Source organism: Eumetopias jubatus, unplaced genomic scaffold (genome assembly GCF_037043125.1).
Source record: "Eumetopias jubatus isolate StellerSeaLion01/CBP00866 unplaced genomic scaffold, mEumJub1_p1.0 scaffold_16, whole genome shotgun sequence".
Classification (NCBI taxonomy): Eukaryota; Metazoa; Chordata; class Mammalia; order Carnivora; family Otariidae; genus Eumetopias; species Eumetopias jubatus.
This window is the reverse complement of record NW_028274822.1, coordinates 64405223-64425520: the sequence shown is the minus strand read 5'-3', so window position 1 is coordinate 64425520 and position 20298 is coordinate 64405223. Positions and strand designations below refer to the sequence as shown.

Sequence of the window (20298 nt, the reverse complement as noted above, 5' to 3'; positions counted from 1 at the left end):
TCTTTCGATGGTCGTGCCATAGGCTTCTCGAGCCATGCCAGCCCATGTATCCGTTTGGTGGCGGAGTATGTCTTCACGGTGTGTCATCATTGTTCATTGTCCAGACCAAGTTCTCTCCCACCAAGCCAGACAAGCCAGGTGCCAGGGCCACCATCCACTTGGACTCTGCTGCCCACCAAGCTGGTCCACATGGCTGGGGCCCATCGAAGACCCTGTGCTCCGTGTGCTGTCTTAGGCACCCTCAGTATCATCACACGTGCAGTGGCCTCTTGGCACTTGGGGTAATGGGAAGCACCTGGTTTTGTTTGTGGGTTGAGTTCATCCCTGCAGTCATTGCTGCTCCAGGGTCAGATGGTTGCGAAGTGGACTTTTATAGCTGGAATGGTGGCCATCCTTGCCATGGAAAGTTGACCTTTGAACAACATGGATTTGAACTGTGCAGGTCCACTTACATGCTGATTTTTCTTTTTAAGATTTTATTTATTTATTTGACAGAGAGAGACACAGCGAGAGAGGGAACACAAGCAGGGGGAGTGGGAGAGGGAGAAGCAGGCTTCCCGCTGAGCAGGGAGCCCGATGTGGGGCTCGATCCCAGGACCCTGGGACCATGACCTGAAGCCGAAGGCAGACACTTAACAACTGAGCCACCCAGGCGCCCTGACATGCTGATTTTTTAAAGTACAGTACGATAAATGTATTTTCTCTTCCTTATGATTTTTTTTTAAGATTTTTAATTTTTTTTCAAGTAATCTCTACACCCAGTGTGGGGCTCAGACTCACAACCCTGAGATCAAGAGTCATGGGTTCCACCGATGAGCCAGCGAGGCACTCCTCTTTATGATTTTCTTAATACTGTTTTATTTTTCTCTAGCTTACTTTATTGTAAAAAATATGGTATGATACACATAATATATAAAATACATGTGAATTGAAATGTTTATGTTATTGGTAAGGTTTGTGGTGAACAGTAGGCCAGTACTAGTTAAGTTTTGGTGGAGTCAAAAGTTATACATGGATTTTTTGGGGAGCCTGGGTGGCTCACTCGGTTAAGCATCTGCCTTTGGCTCAGGTCATGATCCTAGGGGGCTCCCTGCCTAGTGGGGAGCCTGATTCTCCCTCTCCCTCTGCTGCTTCCCCTGCTTGTGCTCCCCCCTCCTCTCTCCCTCTCTCTCGGTCAAATGAATAGATAAGATCTTAAAAAAAAAAAGTTATACCTGGATTTTTGACTCTGCGGGGAGGGAGGTTGGTGCCCTTAACACCTGTGTTTAAGGGTCAGCTGTCTATGTAAATTATTTAAATATCTGTCTGCCCTACAGAAAAGAATGAGACATCCTCACCCTTGATGCTGTGGGCAGTGTCACCCATGGCTCTGTCATTGCCAGATGCTGATCTCACAGGAATGTGTTTTCTGACCTCCCAGGAGTCAGTTCCTGGAAGATGAGCCTGTCCCTGTCATGCCCTGCCTGGGACTGGCCCAGTGATGGTGGCGCTTGGTCTGTGCCTGCCACTTTGCAGGCCTGCTGGTGAAAGGCACGGCTCCTGAAGCATCTCTTCTCTTGGGCCTCGTTCAAGCATCGTATCATCTGTTTCCCCACGAGAGAAAGTATAGCCCACTGCGGAGCAAGCATCTTGTGGTCTCTTCCCCCCAGATTTAGCAGTCACAGTGTGTTGCTGAGTGACGCTCACCGGGTGCAGGCAAGGAGGGAGCCAGCTCAGCACCTGCCCAGGGAGTGAATGTGAGCATGGCCATTTCTGCAGAGAATCTCCAGGCCTGACGCTGGGCTAGGCCCTGGTGTCATGGATCCCATGGTCTACACCTCCCATCCCCCATGTCACCATCCCACTGCCCCTCGCTGTTGGGGATACCCATCCCTCCAGATGTGGCAGTGGTCCCCAGGTCACATCCCACTGCTGCCTCCCCGCAAGCACTGCCCTGGCATGACTCCCCAAATGCCCTCAGGCCTCCCCATCTGTCTTCTTGGTGCTGAGCTGGCCCTGGTAAGGTGGGCTCCTTGGGTGTCACTCCTCCTGGGGTTGCCTGTGGCATGAGGCATCATGGCCCCTGCCCAGATGTGGGATTCCCCTGGGTGATCCCAGCCTCTGCCTCCCATGCCTGTTGTTACCTGGCACTTGGAACCTCCAATTTTTGGTGATGATTACCCAGTGTGAGTACTGTCTGGGCGCCTGTTGGTTCTGTTCGTTTTAAATTTTAGTACGGATATCTGCAGCACTGAGGCAAGGAGTGTAGCAGATAAGAAATTATTTTAGCAGTCTGTGAGATGCTGACTTAGAACTTTTCTGTGCTGCAGCTTTGCCCCGGAATCCTAGTGACCTTGCTCTGTAGAGGCAGTGGCGTTTCCCTGGGATTCTACTTATTTCCCTGATTGTAAAGGGGTACATGCTCTTTGAAAAAAAGTCATACCCTACAGGATGTACAAAGTAAAATGTGAGCTCCCGTAACCCCTGTGGTAGGCTGATGGCTCCCAAGATTCCTGCCCCCGCTATACACACCAATGTCATTCATTCCCCTGGTTGTGTGTGGGGCTGTGGGGCTAAATGTGAAGGGATTTTACCAATGTGACAAAAGTCCCTAATCGGTTGAGTTGGAGTTAGTCAAATGGGAGCAGTCCTGGGTGGGTCTGACGTAATCAGGAGAGCCCCCAGGTGGGGCCAAGCCCCTTCCTGAAGAGGTAAGCTGCTGTGCTTGGAGGGGCCCATGGCCAGGAACTGGGGGTGGCCTCTAGGAGTTGAGAGTGACCCCGGCCTAGGATGGGAATTCTGCAGCAACCTCAGGAACATAAGGAAGATGCCGAACCTCAGCGACACCCTGCTGGGCGGCACCTCGGGTGCTACCTCAGGGGCCGCTGAGCAGAGCACCCAGCACATCCCGGCCTGCGCTCCTGACCACGGACTGAGATGAGAAGTAGGCGTCGCTCTAAGCCGCTGTATACGCGCGCTTTGTGTGTGGCAATCTGTGGGGCCCCATAGAAAACCAGTATGCTTCCCATCAGGTAGCACTGTCATGGCTGTCATATAACCACCATCTTTATCAAAATGTCTGTGTAGACTCATGAGCTGATTCCCCTTGTTGGCTCCAGTCTGGAGGACCTGCTGGGCGAGCTGTCACATCCTTCTGGTGGCTTCCACGGGACTCATCACTGCTGGTGACATCACTGGGCCATGGGCCTGTGCACCTGCTATTTGGCGCTAAACTCTCCCCAGATGGTGCACAGACTTGCCCCTCAGATGGTGCAGAGATCCCCCACACCATAGTACACAGATTCACCCCCCCGAAATGGTGCCCTGACTCACCTTCTAGACGACACACAACTCACCTGCCAGATGGTGCACACGCCTACGTCCCCCAGATAGTGCACTGACTCACTGCCTAGATGGTATACAGACGCACCCTCCCAGATGGTGTGCAGACTCAGCCATCCCAGATGGTACACACTCACTCCCCAGATGGTGTGCAGACTCCGCTATCCTAGATGGTGTGCAGATTCACACTCTCAGGTGGTACACAGACCTACCTAGTACCTCCAGACAGTGCACAGACTCACCCCCAGTAGCAGGGTGAGGAGTGCCCATCGATGAGTAATTAGTGGTTTCAGTTATTAGAACAAAACAAACCTGACTTGCTGTCCTCAGAGCCCCTGACTGGTGGGCATGGCCCCTGCCCCTGGGCGCTGTGGCACAAATGGACTTTTATTGGTGTTGCAGTACCCGGAAGTGGTGAGTGAGGGAATACTTTCTCTTACTTGGAGCCTTGATGTGGGTACTCATCATGCCCACATGTCTCCCAATTAGGTATTTAATGAAATCCCCAGCAAACCACTAGCAATTCAGCTAAATAGCGACTCTTGTGGCAGAAATAACTGAGCAGTTATTAATATTCCTAGTTATTAACAAATGCGTGTCACTGCTCCTTGTTTTAAAAATAGTAGGGAGTTGAAAATCTTAGGACAGAAGGTTCTGCTCAGTCAGCTTTTTTTTTTCTCCCTAAGTTTTCCTTTTCTGGAGACTTACCTAAGAATCAGAACCAGAAGTCAATAGCACCAGTCTCCATTTGGGAAGCACCTCCCCGGCCTCCCTGGCCCCCCCGACCCCTCTCAGCACAGGTGTCAGGATGAGTGAGCAGAGGAGTGGTGCTGGGTGTCAGAAGGTGGACACTGTTTTATGACTACGTGGAATGACCTCCACCCACAGGGGTTGGTGGGGTGCCCGGCCCATACACGCAGCCTGTGGGAGCAGTGCTAGCTGGGTTGGGTCCAGAATTGAGTCGCAGAAGGAAGGGACAAAGCAGATGTGGCAGAAGATAGAGGTCAGGGCCCGGCTGGCTTCTTCCTAAGGCTGTCTTCCTCAAACCGGGGCTGGGGTCCAGCAGGTTGAGCTGCAGAGGATTGTTCTGTGAATGGCTGGGTTTCGTATCAGGGACAGCGACTCCTACCTAAGTGCCTGTCCCTGAGACCTGGAGCAGCCTGGAGTGCTGTGTCTGGGGGGATAGAGGGCTGCCGCAGCCTGGACAGGTGTCCCGAAGGTGGTGAGACTCCCAGGGCAGATCTGGAGGGTTTGATGGCCACCGCCAGGCCTTGGCCATGTTGGTGCCTGTGGCTGGGGCTGCGTGGGGAGGTACAGATTTGGGGGGGGGGCTACCACACGCTGTGTGCACAGGATGAAAGTGCTTCTATGGGCCTGGGCAGTGGTGCGGGTGCCAGTTTCACTTTCAGTTTTATAAACTTTGTTAACTCACATTTTACCACAAGCAAATGTCCATAAAAATCTTATTTTTTTTTTTTTAAGATTTTGTTTGTGCGAGCCGGGTGGAGGTACGGAGGGAGCGGGACAGGCGGACTCTCCGCTGAAGCAGGGAGCCCGATGCGGGACTTGATCCCAGGACCCTGGGATCATGACCTGAGCCGAAGGCAGATACTTAACTGACTGAGCCACCCAGGCACCCCTAAATGTTCATGAAAATCTAAGAGTCAATACAAAAATTATTTTTGAAGACTCCTTAGGATCTGACCACTGACTAGACTGACTTGGTTTCAGACCCAGTGTGACCACAGGCGGCCAAGCCGTAGCTCCTGGCCCCGTGTCCTTTGTGCACCTGCCCGTGGTGCTCAGAGGTTCCTTTGGCTGTCGCTTCTTAGACCCAGAGGTCTCATGGACGTGGCAGCCCCACTCAGTCACAGTCTGTGTTCTTATTTAAAAGGGCAAAGCCCACTAGAAGCTTTGTTTTCTTTTTTTTTTAAGATTTTATTTATTTATTTGAGAGAGAGAGAGAGAGAGAAAGAAACAGCATGAGAGGGGAGAGGGTCAGAAGGAGAAGCTGGATCCCTGCTGAGCCGGGGGCCTGATGCAGGACTCGATCCCAGGACTCCGGGATCATGACCTGAGCCGAAGGCAGTCGCTTAACCAACTGAGCCGCCCAGGTGCCCAGAAACTTTGTTTTCTTATGTTAAAACTAGAACTCTTTTGAAAACGTTGACATCTTCTCTGCTTGCCAACAAAAAACTTGTTGGATTCATAATGCAAAAAACTAGAGAAACACAGAAGTTCTTACCCACTTCCTTCCCCCAAACACCCCAAAATGCAGGACAGCAGCCTCCAGAGATCCTGTGCTCTGCCGCTGCTCCACATGTCCCCAGGGCCCTTCTGGTGGGCCTGCTCACATTTCTAGGAAGTCACGGGCTCACTGGGGATGGCCTCGGGGGAAGGGACAGATGGGCAGAAGGGGTACTTCTCTGCCACCGGCGCACCTGGGACATGCCTGTGCAGGTCCTGCTGCCCTTTTTGGATAAGTTGGGTATGCAAGGTGGGATGGGATATGTCTTTGCCCAGCATCGCCTGTCTGTCAGGGTCAAGGTCCTGGGGCACAGTCTTTGCTGAAGTCTCCCTAGGAAACCCACATGTCTGGCGCCATCACTGACCTTTGTCTCCCGAGGGTTCCTGTCCTCTTTAGGACTTGCCTGTGTTGCTAACGGAGGCAAATTTTCTTTGTTAACAGGAGAAAAAATTGGCTTTTCTGTTTTCCCCTGAGACCTTTAGTCATGCTTTCTCTTTCAGGCTCATCCTGGCGGCCAACAGGGATGAATTTTACCACAGACCATCCAAGCTAGCTGACTTCTGGGGGAGCAACAATGAGGTCCTCAGTGGTGAGTCTTCGGGGGGGCAGCCACAACATGGCAGGAAGTAGGAGCCCCAGAGTGCTTTTAACTGTTAGTGGTACTGCCTCTCAGTGTAAGTGCAGAATGAAGGAGTGGACACTGACTGGTCTCATGGGGGAGGCTCCCAGGTTGGGGTCTGGGGCCAGCATTGAGGTGACCAGCCCCGAAGTGTCTACCCAACACCATCCACGTGGTTTCATGTGTTGTGGGTTCCCAGAGAAGGAGCTGGAAGGATCAGTTGGTTTTATTTGTATCCACCTTTTCGCTGTGCGCGTGTGGTTGGGTTTGTATGAGGTGCAGGTTCACATTCGGTCACTCTGTGAAGCATCGTAGTTTGTGTGTGTGTGTGTGTGTGTGTGTGTGTGTGCGTGCATTCATGCACACGCGCGCGCACACACATTTCTCTTTACACACCAGCACGCCTCGCTCCAGAGATGGTCTGGATTTGGGGAGCAGAGGCTTGGTTGGAGCACATTCAGATGGGAGCTGCATGAGGAGTTCCCACAGAGGGAGGCAGAAGCGGAGGTGACAGCTGTGTCCCCTGCTAGCTCAGCGGGCAGCCTCCCTGAGCCCTGTGGACAGAGAGCAGTTTCTGCCCATGGGGTGGACAGGGGTCTACTTGAAGGGCACGTGGATAGGTGTTGGCCAGGCCAAGGTCCCTCTGCCTGCGAGCTAGGTATCAGGGAAGCACAAAGGAGCCTGGCAGGGCTGACAGGGGTGCTCAGGTGCCCAGTGGGCTGAGTGAATGGCCTCAGGGTTCTGGGGACACCAGGTGTGCCCTGCTTCGCCTGCAGCATCTAAAAGCTTGACTGGAACTTATACAGAAGGCCTCCTGTGTAGACTGGTTGCGCGTTGGTGTTAGGAAAACACTGCCCAGGCTGGATTGTTCTGGTGCCATGTGGGAAGAGGACAGGAGTAGAGAGACTGAGGCAGGGCAGTGTCGTGGACAGGAGGTCTGGCAGGTGGTGGGGAAAGCTGTTGTGAGCCTGTGAGATGAGACCCCTCTCACTGAGAGCAAGAGGGAGAAGAGGCTAGGTCTCTGGGTTATGTCTTGGCCTCCTCAGAAGCTGCACGGGAGACCTCGGAAATGTCTAGACGTGCAGACAGAAGTGGGGGGCCGGAGACCCCTGTTGTGTAAGCTCCAGGTACTTCAGTACAGTAACCCCAGGGGGGCCATGTATGTGGGGTCCTTGGCTGGGCCAGCCATGGCTCTCCCAGGGGTCGAGGGTTAGGCCTGCAGGGCAATGTGAGGAGGGCTGAGGAGAGCCTGTGGGCCTGGCCAGTACCATGCCAACCATCCTGAGCTAGAGTAGAATGGAAGGGGGTCATGGGGATGGGGCAGGCTGTGTGTGTTGCTGCTGCAGGGCATGAATGGGTGGCTGTAGTGGCGTCGGGGGATGGGGACTGGTCAGGGTGGGTGGGGTGAGGGGTGAGGGCCTGATGGCACTTCTTGAGTTTTTTTGTAGAACAGGGCACAGATGAAGGGTTAGCCTGTTTGGGCTCCTTTGGCCATCCTGGCCACCTGGGCTCCATGCTGCTTAGGCACTCAGGCCTGCACCCTGCCCCTAAATCAGGGCCAATCCCTGCTGAGGGGTTCCAGCCACTTGGAATCCTTCACCCTTTGTAGTGATTTGGAGTTGGTCTCTGGCATGCTGATACGGAGCTCCTGCCTAGTGGGAGGGTGGCCCGGCTGCATGACAGTGCTGGGTGGGCCCAGTGGCCACTGCACCCGTTAGGGCTGGAAGACACTAAGATCCACATCCTCCCACCATCTGACATACCAAATTGTGTGCAGAATTGTAGGCCAGTGGTTCTCCAAATGCGATCTGTGAGCTAGTAGCATCAGCATTGCTTGGGAACTTGTTAGAAGTTTGGAAAAATTCGGGTATTATTTTTTAAAATATTTTTTCTGTCTCCTGCTCTCTCTTCTTGGTCTCTTTCCCTCTCTCTGCCTATTCACACATATATTAGTTTTCTTGAGGTTGTCCCACACTTTGATGACGCTCGGTTCATTTTATTAAAAGATTTTATTTCTCCGTTTTTTAGAGAGAGTGTGCACACGGGTGTGCATGAATGAGGGGAGGGGCAGAGGAAGAGAGAGAGAATCTCAAGCAGATACACTGCTGAGTGCAGAGCCTGACTCGGGGCTCAGTCTCACGACCCTGAGATCATGACCTGAGCCAAAATCAAGAGTCAGACACTTCACCGACTGAGCCACCCAGGCACCCCTGATAATGCTCAATTCATTTTTAAAAACCCTCTTTTCTCTCTGTTTTATTTTAGATCATTTCTATTGCCATAACTTCACATTCACTAATCTTTCTGTGGTGTCTAATCTGCTTTTAAACCCCATTGTATATGTTTTTTCTCTCACACATTGTAGTTTTTATCTCTAGAAATTCAGTTTTTCCATCTTCTTTGTATGTTCTTAACTGTTTTAGCATACAGAGTATAGTTTTAGTAGCTGTTTAAATATCCTTGTCTGTAAAGTCTGATGTCTGTGTCAGTTCCAGTTCAGTTTGACTAGATTGATTGAACTTTTAGTAAGCAGGGTCATGTTTTTCTGCTCCTTTGCATGCTTGGTAATTTTTGATTGGATGCCAAACATTTATGGGTTTTATCTTGTTGGGGACCGAATATTTTTGTATATCTATAAATATTCCTGCGCTTTGTTCTGGGACACAGTCAAGATGCTCAGAAACAGTTTGATCCTTTCAGGTCTTGCTTTTAAGATTGGTTAAGTGGCTCTGAAGCTATGCCCAGTCTAAGGCCAATGATTCCCTACTCCTCAGGCAAGATCCTTCTGTCTTCCCTTGCCTTTGCTCCTTGGATCTTGAGGTTTTCCAGGCTGACTTCTAGGAACAGGCACTATTCCCAGCCCTGCGTGAGCACTGTCTCCTCTAATCTTTCTGGATGGTTCTTTCCTGGCCTCGGGTGGTTTCCTCACGCACACGCACCGATCAGCTGCCTGGGGCTCTGTGCGGCTCTCTCCTCTCTGGTCCTCTGTCCCGGGAGCTCTGGTCTCCTCAGTCTCCCCAAAATCCCAGCCCTTCTCCTCAGCCAGGGAGTCCGGTGGACTCTGCCTGGGTCTCCTCCCCATGCAGTGTCCTGGAGACTCTCTCCAGTCTTGGGGTTCGCCTAGTTTATTTCTTGTCTCAGAGATCTGTGTCCTTTGTTTTTTGATGTCCAGTGTCTTGAAACGCATTGTTTCATGTTATTTTCTTTTGGTGGTTTTAGGTAGGAGAGTAAATCTGGTCCCTGGTGATTGGCCAAATATGGAATTCTTGTTTACTGTTCAGTGCTTGATTTGTAGGAGTTTTTTATGCATTCTGGATCGGAGTCCCTTGTTGGATAAATGTATTGCCTCCTCATTTTCTTTTTTCTTTTTTTTTTTTAAATTTTATTTATTTATTTGACAGAGATAGTGAGAGAAGGAACACAAGCAGGGGGAGTGGGAGAGGGAGAAGCAGGCCTCCCGCGGAGCAGGGAGTCTGATGCGGGGCTCAATCCCAGGACCCTGGGACCATGACCTGAGCCGAAGGCAGACGCTTAACGACTGAGCCACCCAGGCGCCCCGCCTCCTCATTTTCTTAATGACATTTTCTGGTGAGCAGAATATTTTCTTTTAGTGAAGTGAAGTTTACTCTTTTATAGTTTATTCTGTTTGTGTCTTTGCCTACCCTAAAGCCATAAAGATGTTTTCCTCTTTTTGCTTCTAGAAGCCTTTTGATTTGGGGTTTTGTTTTTAGGTCTATGATTTATCTTACATTTTTGTACTTGGTGTGAGGTAGGGGTTGAAATTCATAATCTCAAGTTCTCCCAGCCTTATTTATTGAATAGATAACCCTTTTGCCTATTGCATTCCTATGGCAACGTGGTTGAAAATCAGTTGAACACACGTGTGTGGATCTATTTTGGACTCCTTTGTGTGCCATTGATCTGTTTGTCTGTCTTGATGCCAACATCACACTGTATCGATTGCTGCAGCTTTTTTAGCAATTTTTTTTTAAAAGATTTTATTTATTTATTTGGCAGAGAGAGAGAGACAGTGAGAGAGGGAACACAAGCAGGGGGAGTGAGAGAGGGAGAAGCAGGCTCCCCGCGGAGCAGGGAGCCTGATGTGGGGCTCGATCCCAGGACCCTGGGATCATGACATGAGCCAAAGGCAGCCACTTAACGACTGAGCCACCCAGGCGCCCCTTTTTTAGCAAGTTTTGAAATCAAGTGGTGTTAAGTCCTCCAGCTTTGTTCTATTTCAGGACTCCTTTGGCCATCCTGGCTATTTTGTGTGTGCATATAAATTTTAAAGTCAGCTTGTTAATTTCTATAAAATAGAAAAACTTCCTGGGATTTGGATTTGGATTGTGTTGACTCTTCTGGCCATTTGGAGAGAACTGTTGTCTTAACGGTATTGACTCTTCGGTTGAGGAACAGGGCATCTCTGTCTCTCTTTTAGTTACAGATTCTTGACTTCTCCCAGCACTGCTCTGTGGTTTTCAGTCTTTAGGTGTTACACATTTTTCCTTAAATGTTTTCCTTTGTTTTATTTATGCTACTGTAAATGGTATCTTTAAATTTTCATTTTTCTGATTCTTGTCTTTATTTAGTTAGTTCTAGTAGATTTTTTTTTTTTTAGTAATTTTTGTATTGAACATCAGGCTCAAACTCAGGACCCTGAGATCAAGAGTCCCATGCTCTTCTGATTGAGCCAGCCAGGTGCCCCCAGCAGATTTTTTTTTTTTTTTTCCTATAGATTCCTTTTGGATTTTCTTCACCTGTAATCCTCTCGTCTACAAATACAGTTTACTTCTTCTTTTCTGATTTTTCCATCTTTTCTTTCTTTTACTGTTACAGTTTATTATTACTATAAAAGTGATATTTTAATGATTTAGCTGCTTTTACCCCAGTCTTCAACTGAAATGATCTTCTAATCTAGGAAGACACTTTGCTATGACTTAAAGGGCCTCACCGACCCAGTGGTGAGGCCCCATGGAGGGCTAACCATGACCTGGGCCTATGGGGTATAAATAAAGCAAACAGGTGGGCCTGGATGTGCTCCGAACTCCTAGTGAAGCACCCAGCCTGAGGGCCTATGTGTCCTGCTGGGGGAGGACAGCCAACGGCCCTGCACCTGATCCAGGATGTGGGATTGGGGCCTGGTGCCGTTGCTCGGATGGAGCTGGTACTGTGCTCCCAGCCCAGTGTTGATCCGAGCATCAGGATGCATTCCACACATGCCAGGTCCCACCGTAAGCTTTCAGGGGCTCTGTGGGCATCAGATGTCATCCTGGGAGCACGATCTCTCTCACATGCCCTGTGGACTTTAGGGCTGCGTTGCCCTGAGTAGTTCAAGCCCCTATTCCTTAGCCAGGGCTGCCGGGCTGAGCATGTATCTCCCTAGGACACAGGGCCAGGGCAGTAGGTGCTACTGGTGGTGACACTATCATCTGTCACAGGGCTTGACATGGAGGAAGGCAAGGAAGGAGGCACGTGGCTGGGAATCAGCACACGGGGGAAGCTGGCCGCACTCACCAACTACCTGCAGCCACGGCAGGACCCGGATGCCCGGGGCCGAGGTACCATGGGGCTGTGGTGGAGGATGCGGGGCAGGGGGGCGGGCTTTCCTGGGCACATGTGGACACAGGAGGAGGAAGAAAGGGAAGTGGGGTGTTTCCGGCTCTGAGGCCCACTGGCTGGCATCACTGTGGGAATCCCCCCTCCGCCTGGCCCAGACAGCACCTACCTGCACAGACATGGTTTGCCCCTCTCAGGGAACACTTTCCACATTTGTGCCCCAGGCCAAAGTGTCACTTCTGGCTATTGTCGTTGTCCCCCACCTGTCAGATGTTTGCAGAGCAGTACCCCGTGGGAAGACAGCTCTATGGACACACATTGTCCCCACTGAAGATTTTTTTCTCCTCATGCTGTACTTCCATTTAGGGTGTAATGCAGAAAAAAAAAAAATTAAAACCCAACAAAAACAGAGTTCTTGATGTAGACCTCCTTAGATGCCAGGGGAATGAGGTACGGCTCCCCAGGACGAGGGACTCAGCCCTGCTGCCTCGGCCATGTGTGTCTGTCCCCTACCCACAGGTGAACTTGTGACCCATTTTCTGACTACAGACATGGACAGCTTGTCCTACTTGAAGAAGGTCTCTGCGGAGGGCCACCTGTACAACGGCTTTAACCTCATAGCAGCCGACCTGAGGTGGGTCTGCTGGGAGGGAGATGGCAGCCCATCGGGCACTGCCACAAAGCTGAGTTGTGGGCTTGACGGGAAGTGGGGTTCCCACCCTGCCACTCAGCTTGGGGTACTGCAGCAGCCTCTGCAGGGACATAGCTCCTGGTGGGCATGGTGAGGGTCCCCAGGGCCGGCCGACTGTTGCAGAGGCGTAGGGATTGGAGCCCGGGCTTCCTGAAGCAGCGTCAGGGTTGCTGGCTCCTACGTGCGAGCTATAATAAGACTGCAGCGGGCATCTCCAGTCACGGGGGGCACCCCTTGCCCACGCCGGCCCCTTGCCCCTGAGCTCTCCTCCACGTGTCCGTTGGCTCAGGAGTGCCCTGTTGTGGAGCTGCACCTCACTTGCCCTGTTCTGTGGTGCGCAGAGGTGCCCCAGGCTGGAGAAGGAAGGCCCAAGCACCGCTGACTGGGGTCCAGAGCAGCTGGTGGTGGTCAGGTGCTGCTGAGCTCTGGGGCCTCACAGTGGCTTCTTCAAGGGGAGGTGTGTCTGAGCATGTGGCCTGGCTCATCTCAGGTTCTGCAAGGGGCTCAGTGGAAAGCTCCCAGGGCCTGTCTGGAGTTGTCAAGGGGCAACAAAGCTGTCCCAGCTGCCCACGGGCCTCATCACCAGAGGATGTGGAGGCTCTGCTGCGCAGTCATCTGGGGGGAGTCTTCCCCTATCTGGAATCGGGCAGATAGGCAAGGAGCAGAGGCAGGAGGAAGGGTCCCCGAGAGGCCTGGAGCCTCGGGTGCCTGTGCTGGCTGTGAGTCAGGAGGCAGGTTGCTGGAACCCGGCAGGGGCCTGCGGCCGTTGGGGTGTTGCCAGGCCCAGTGAGGCACTCAGAGGTGCAGCAGTAGCTGGCAGTTGCCCACATGGCTGTGTTGGGGTGGATGCTGAGCCCTTCATGTGCAGCACCTGGCACATCCTCACAGCCACCCCGTGTGCACCTGCTGCGGCCGAGCTCCGACGTGGCGAAGACCCCTGCTGGTGTGCGGTGGGGCTGGGGTCCCCTGGTGCTGCTTTGGGCTGTTGGCTGGGGTCCAGGTGGCCCTGGAGACCGTAGCCCCATCCCACCGAGTGGGCACCAGGTTGGGGAGGAGCACCGCGCTCATGGCTGTGACAGCTTGCAGCATCTGTGTTTCTACCTGAGGTGCTGGCTGGCCACTGTTGGGTTGTGGCCTGGCTTCTCCGAGTGTGTTATCTCTGTGGCTCCCATGTCTGGACCCTGGCCACGGCCCTGCAGGAGCTCAGGCGCCAGCCGCACTGCTGTGGGCCTCCATAGGGCTGTCTCTAGGCCAGGGCCTATTGCTCAGCAGTGTTTGCTGAGTGCTGGCTGAGGAGCGGGCACTGCCCATGGTCCGCTTCCTCCGTGGGACGCTGAGCCATGAGGTGAAGTGATTGTTGGTGTTTGGTGCAGAATAGCGGGAGTCCTGTGGTACCCTTGTCCCCCGGGGGTGGGGTGGTGACCCCAGAGCCTGTGCCCAGGACTGTTGATCAGATGCCAGTGGACAGTGGCTGGGGCTGCGTGCTGGGTGCCAGGCATCCACCCGGCCCTTTCTCCAAGTGTGCAGACAGATGTGGTGACAGATGAGTAGACACTATTGACAGTCTTGGTGCATAAGGCAGATCACGGCAGGTGGGGGAGTGGTAATGCCACAGCCATGAAGGGTGGCCGATGTGGAGAGGCTCTGGCTGGGTGTCCTCACCTCCGATGCCCCAGGGCCCATGTGCATTCCTCAGAGCAGGCCGCACGGAGTGGCTGGTGGATTCAGGCATTGGTGGGAACAGCCCGACAGGGCGGGTGGGGTGTCCTGTGCTCCCTCCCGGAGGACTTGCACTTTACAGATGTGGGCTGGGGACTGCAGGGGTTTTGTGAATTTGTCCTTCAGTGAAGTGAGCATCCATCGTCCTTTCCTCCAGCCCTCCCCTTGTGCACCCCCACTGCCAGTGCCCCAGAGGTCAGTGGATGTCGTCAGCTTTCACCAGGGGAGGTGGTCAGTACCCCGTGGTTGGCCCATGACCAGACACCTGGCCTGAACCTACTTCCTTCCACAAGGAGCCCCAGGCCCACTGTGCCTTGAGTGTCCACTGCATGTGGCCCACTCGGCCCCACTGCACGGATCGACACATTGATATGGAGGCTGCAGTGGCCATGGGAGGAGGTGGGGACTGGCATAGGTACTTGCTGCCTTGGACCTCTCCTCCGCACCATAGGCAGCTACTCCAGGAAGACTTCCATGCCCAGGCAGGGATCCTTTTGCTTGTCGTTCTCTCTACGTCTGACCCGGTCTGGGAGACCAGTAGTCCAGCAGGACTCAGTGCTCAGCGGCCATGTCAAAGTGGCTGGGTGACGAGAGCCCCAGCTCTGAGTGGACACATGCATGGGCAGGCGGCTCCTGCAGGTGGGCTTGGGCCCCTCTGTGCCTGAACAGCTCTCCTGGCTCCTGGGGCCACAGGGTCAGAGCTTGCCGCCCTAGACACTGCTCTCAAGGCCAGGTGGTGGCCAGGGCAACCGAGTGGGTTATGCCCAAGGACCAGGTGTGGAGGGCTGAGGCCAGAGGGTGGAGGGAGTCGTCAGTCAGAGGAACCCCAGTGGCAGGTGCCAGAAGGAAGTCAGGGTCAAGAAGAGGGGAGCCTCATCGCTATCATGGCTGGTCCCTGACCAAGCATGGCGGGAGTGGGTGTCCAATCCACAGGTCTTCACGCTTTCTAGCTTTGTGCCTATAAACATAATTTCTAAAGTCATTAGCCAGATATCTTGAGAAATGAGCCAGGGGCTGTGGGGAGGAACACAAGCAGAATGTGAAGCCCTCTGGGGCCAGGGTGGGCACAGCCAGAGGGACTCCCTGGCAGCCCCACCCGGCTCTTTCTTTGCAATGGTTCATCCTGGAGGTTCGGGTCCCTGTGTGGCGTTCCCTGCACCTGCGGCAAGGTGGCCCAAGGCCAGGAAGAGTCCTTCCTAGTTTGCAGAGCAGGCAATTTCAAGGAAGATTTACTATGGTGTTTATGAGTGGGAACATTTTCAGCTCTGAGCATTTTGAACTATTTTTAAATGCACACTCAGCACATAAAAGTAGGCAAATGTGATCTTTGGTGCTTTGTTTGGAAGCCTCTGTTACCCTGGGGTATTCCACTGTGTCTGGAGGTGTCCAGAGATGGGCTGTGGGGGTGGGGATTGGTGTCTGTGGGCGCAGTGCAGTTATTAACGTACATAGCGTGCAAGTACCTGTGCCACGGGGGCATGTGGTGAGGCAGGAGGGTCTTTTAGATGCTGCCCCTCGCAGCCTGCTCCCAGGCCAGGGGTCTCTGTGGTGAGCCAGGAGTCAGGAACCAGGGGTCTCAAAGATCCTACATGGGAGGCTGGGGCCCTGACCAGCTCCTGTCCTGGTTGCAGCGAGCCATTGTCCCTGTCCTAGACTGTGGAGATTGCCAGACAGTGAGAGATTTGGACGCCCCATAGCTCCCATCTGACTCTCTCTCTCCTCCTTTCCACAGCACAGAGAAGGGGGATGTCATTTGCTACTATGGAAACCGGGGGGAGCCTGAGCCAGTTGTCCTGGCACCAGGTTAGTCTACTCTGGTGGGTGGTGACAAGGTGGGGGCTGCTTCTGTGGGGACACTTCTGTACTTTTCAGAGACTGGGTCCCTGTCACATTCCTCTCCTGGGATTATGCTCCTTGGCCATTTGTGTGGCTTATGCCCCCATAGTGGCCCATGGCCTACACTTGGTCCACATGTCAGGTTGCCCACAGCCAGGGCCACCTTCCCCTAGCACTGAGCCCGTGACCGCCCAGAGAGAATTGAAAAAGGACAATCTGCAAAAGGACACAGAGGCCCCTCCTACCCCCACTTCTGTGCATTGGCCCAGAGGCCTTTGTGGAAGCATCTGGAAACTACCCCTGTGATGCTCTCTCTCATTTCTCAGTACTTGAGATCCTGTGACTGGAGATGCTTGTTTTCTGCTAAAGGGAGGAAGGAAGGGACAGAGAGAGAGAGAGGGAAGGTCGAAGGGAGGGAGCGAGGTCATTTCAAATACATTGTGTTGTTTCCCTGAGCTTGACCCTGCCTGACCGTGTCACTTTTAAAAATAACAGTTTTATTGAGATGTAGTTCACATATCATACAATGTACTCACTTAAACTGTACCATTCGGTAGATTTTAGTCTATCCGCAAAGGTGTGCAACTATCACTGCTATGGAACCCCATGACATTTTCATCACCCCGAAAAGAAACCCCTGTCTCCATTAGCGGTCACCGCCCCCCCCCTTGACCCCTCAGCCCCAGACAACTACTAACCTACTTTCTGTCTCTGTGGATTTGCCTACTCTGTACATTTTGTACAAGTGTAATCATCCAATATGTGGCCTTTGGGACTGGCTTCTTTCTTAGCATCATGTTTCCAAGGTCCATCCACGTTGTAGCATGAATTAGGGCTTCACTCCTTTTTATGGCTGAATAATAGTCCATTGTCCAGATATTCTACATTTTGTTTTTCCATTCAATTGGTTGATGGACCCTTGGGTTGTTTTCAGCTTCCAGCTATTGTGGATCATGCTGCTGTGAACATATGTTATAAGTTTTTGTGGGGACCTGTGTTTTTCTCTCTTTTATGTGTATACCTAGGAGTGGAAGTGCTGGATGGTAAGATAACTGTTTAACCCCTTTGGGGAACTGCCAAACTTTCCCAAAGCAGCTGCACCATTTACATTCCTACCAGCAGCATCTGAGGTTCCAATTTTCCCACATCCTCATCAGCAGTTACTATTGTCTTTTATTTATTTATTTATTTGATTTATTTATCTGATAGAGAGAGAGAGTGAGAGCAGGAACACAAGCAGGCGGAGTGGGAGAGGGAGAAGCAGGCTTCCAGCCGAGCAGGGAGCCTGATGCGGGGCTTGATCCCAGGACCCTGGGATCATGACCTGAGCTGAAGGCAGTCACTTAACCAACTGAGCCACCCAGGCGCCTTTTTTTTTTTTAAAGATTTTATTTATTTATTTGACAGAGAGAGAGAGAGACAGACACAGAGAGAGCACAAGCGGGGAGCAGCAGAGGGAGAGGGAGAAGCGGGCTCTCTGCTGAGCAGGGAGCCCGATGTGGGACTCGATCCTAGGACCCTGGGATCATGACCTGAGCCGAAGGCAGATGCCTAACGACTGAGCCACCCAGGAGCCCCTATTATTGTCTTTTTTGAAAAGATTTTTAAAATTAAAAAAAAATTCTCTATACCCCACGTGGGGCTCAGACTCAAAACCCTGAGATCAAGAGTCTCACGCTCCCCTGACGGAGACAGCCAGGCGTCCCTGTCTTTTTGATTACAGCCATCCTAGCGGATGTGAAGTAGTATCTCATGGTGATTTTGATTTGTGTTTCTCTGATGGCAAATGATGTTGAGCATCTTTTCATGTGCTTAGGGGTCATTTATATGTCTTCCTTGAAGAAATGTCTGTTCAGATCCTTTGCCCATTTTTAAATTGGGTTGTTTGTTATTTTTGAGTTATAGTTTTTTTTCTCTTTTTAAAGATTTTATTTTTTTATTTTATTTATTTTTAAGATTTTATTTATTTGAGAGAGAGAGCATGAGCGGGGGAAAGGGGTAGAGGTAGAAGAGGACCCCCACTGAGCAGGGAGCTGGATGCAGGACTCTATCCTAGGACCCTGGGATCATGACCTGAGCTGAAGGCAGACACCCAGGCACCCCTAAGATTTTATTTTTAAGTAATCTCTGTGCCCAGCGTGGGGCTGGAACTACAACCCTAAGATCAAGAGTCACATGCTCTTCCCCCTGAGCCAGCCAGGTGCCCCATGTTATGGTTCTTTATATATTCTAGCTACCAGTCTTGTATCAGATGTATGATTTGCAAAAATTGTCTCCCCTTCTGTGGGTTTTCTTTTCACTTTCTTGTTGATGTCTTTTGAAGCACATCATTTCAAGTTTTGGTGAAGTCCCGTTTATTTCTTCTGTTGCTTGTGCTTTTGGTGTCATGTTTAAGAAATCATTGCCTAATCTAAGGTTGGTAGCTTTTCTCCTATGCGTTCTTCTTCTTTTTTTTTTAAATTTATTTATCTATCTGATGGAGACAGAGACAGCAAGAGCAGGAACACAAGCAGGGGGAGTGGGAGAGGGAGAAGCAGGCTTCCTGCCGAGCAGGGAGCCCAATGTGGGACTCGATCCCAGGACTCTGGGATCATGACCTGAGCTGAAGGCAGCCGCTCAACGACTGAGCCACCCAGACGCCTTTTTTTTTTCCTAGGCGTTCTTCTGAGGCTTATAGTTTTAGCCTTTATGTTTAGAGCTATGGGACATTTTGAATTGATTCTTTTGTATGGTGTGAGGTAGGGATTCCACTTCCTTATTTGCATGTGGCTACCCAGGTGCCCAGCACCACTATGGAGTAGTCTTCCCTGCTTCTCTTGATGGATAAAGCACAGTGATACCCCACCCTGGTGGCCCAGCAGAGCCAAGGCTGTCTTCCTTGGAAGTGGCTGCAATCACCTCAGACTCAGTCAAGATCCTCACCCTGTGAGGAGCTGCAGCAGGCGGTGCTGGCTTCCTGTCTTCGGTGCGTCTTTCGAAGTGCATGACTCCAAGGTCACCTGCCACTGCTTCCTGAGGCTTCCTGAGAGTGGGTCCCCTCCACTTCAAGGCCAGGCCTCTCCTTTTTTTGACATGAGAAACTCTTTTCTTTTTTGTCACCCATTCTTTTAACTCACTGACAACTTGTTCTGAGAAGGTTGTGCTGAGACCCTATCATTCCCCAGTCCAGGGTCCTGGCCAGTATAGAGTGGAGGTGGGCCCTGCCTACTCTCACTGAGTTGAGGCCATTCTGATGTTGGCAGACTCCCTAACCACTGATACCCAGCAGGTACCCCTCTGGCCTCAGGTTGCTCTTCTCCCACCCTTGACCTTCTCAGGCAGATCCACCCCTTGCAGCTTCTTCCTAGCTTAGAGACAGGACTGAGATGGGGAGGTGGTTCCTTCTTGAGGTTCGCGGGTGGGCATTTATTCTGAATTCCCACAGTGGGGCCTCTGCACTGGCTGGGCTGTCCCCTTCCCTGCAGGGACCTATGGACTAAGCAATGCGCTGCTGGAGACGCCCTGGAGGAAGCTGTGCTTTGGGAAGCAGCTCTTCCTGGAGGCTGTGGAGCGGAGCCAGGCGCTCCCGAAGGATGTCCTCATTGCCCAGCTCCTGCATGTGCTCAACAATGATGAGGCGTGAGTGGGTGGATCCTACCATGGCGAGCAGTGTGTCCCCCTTCTTCTCTAGCCCTGGGATGTAGAGGCAGGCAGGCTGTGTTGCCCTAGGAGGCTTGTGGAAGTGACTGGGGCCAGCTCCTCAGCCAGGGGGAGCCTGATGGACATACTGTCCTTTGCTCTTCTCCTAACTGCTCCCCTCCTGGGCCAGTGCACTTTGAAGCTCAATGCTCTCAGAGGCTTGATGTGGGCCTGTGTGGGGCAGAGAGTAGCTGGAGGTTCCCCGTGCCTGCACACAACTAGTGGGAGATTCTAGAAAGCTCCAGGTGCTTAGCAAACCACAGAAGCGAGCAGCCAGCCTGGGACTATATCTAGGGGTTAACTGGCCTTCCCACATGCTGTCCTACCAGTGCTATGGCACAGACACACCTGTCCCAGGAATCTCCTTGGGGAAAGGAGCTCCTGACCCAACTTCCCTAAGGCACCTCAGTGGCTTCTGCACACAGTACCTGCCTCAGGGATGCCACCCCCTGGCGTGTCCTGGCCATCCCACCTGGGGGTCAGAGGTGCTGGCCAAACTACCTTCTTCCCATGCCACAATGTGGCCCATACTCAGGCCAGGCCACTATCCTGCCCAGATGCCCTGGCAGCCCCTCAGAGGAGCCTCCCACTCCTGTCTCCTACAGCCCCTCCCTGCCCCTCGCTTACTCT

At 52.3% G+C, this 20298-nt stretch overlaps 1 protein-coding gene across 5 annotated transcripts in view; it reads left to right on the top strand.

Moving 5' to 3' along the window:
• The window catches only part of TANGO2 (transport and golgi organization 2 homolog), a 36475-nt gene that overhangs the window by 12732 nt on the left and 3445 nt on the right, over positions 1-20298 (top strand). For 4 of the 5 annotated variants that reach the window (XM_028094796.2, XM_028094795.2, XM_028094798.2 and 1 more), the window contains 5 exons: positions 6070-6158; positions 11627-11746; positions 12264-12378; positions 15887-15957; positions 19455-19608. In XM_028094796.2, the coding sequence (XP_027950597.1) occupies positions 6070-6158; positions 11627-11746; positions 12264-12378; positions 15887-15957; positions 19455-19608 (549 nt within the window). The remainder of the gene's footprint in view (positions 1-6069; positions 6159-11626; positions 11747-12263; positions 12379-15886; positions 15958-19454; positions 19609-20298) is intronic. The other variant, XM_088019726.1, reaches the window with a different exon arrangement.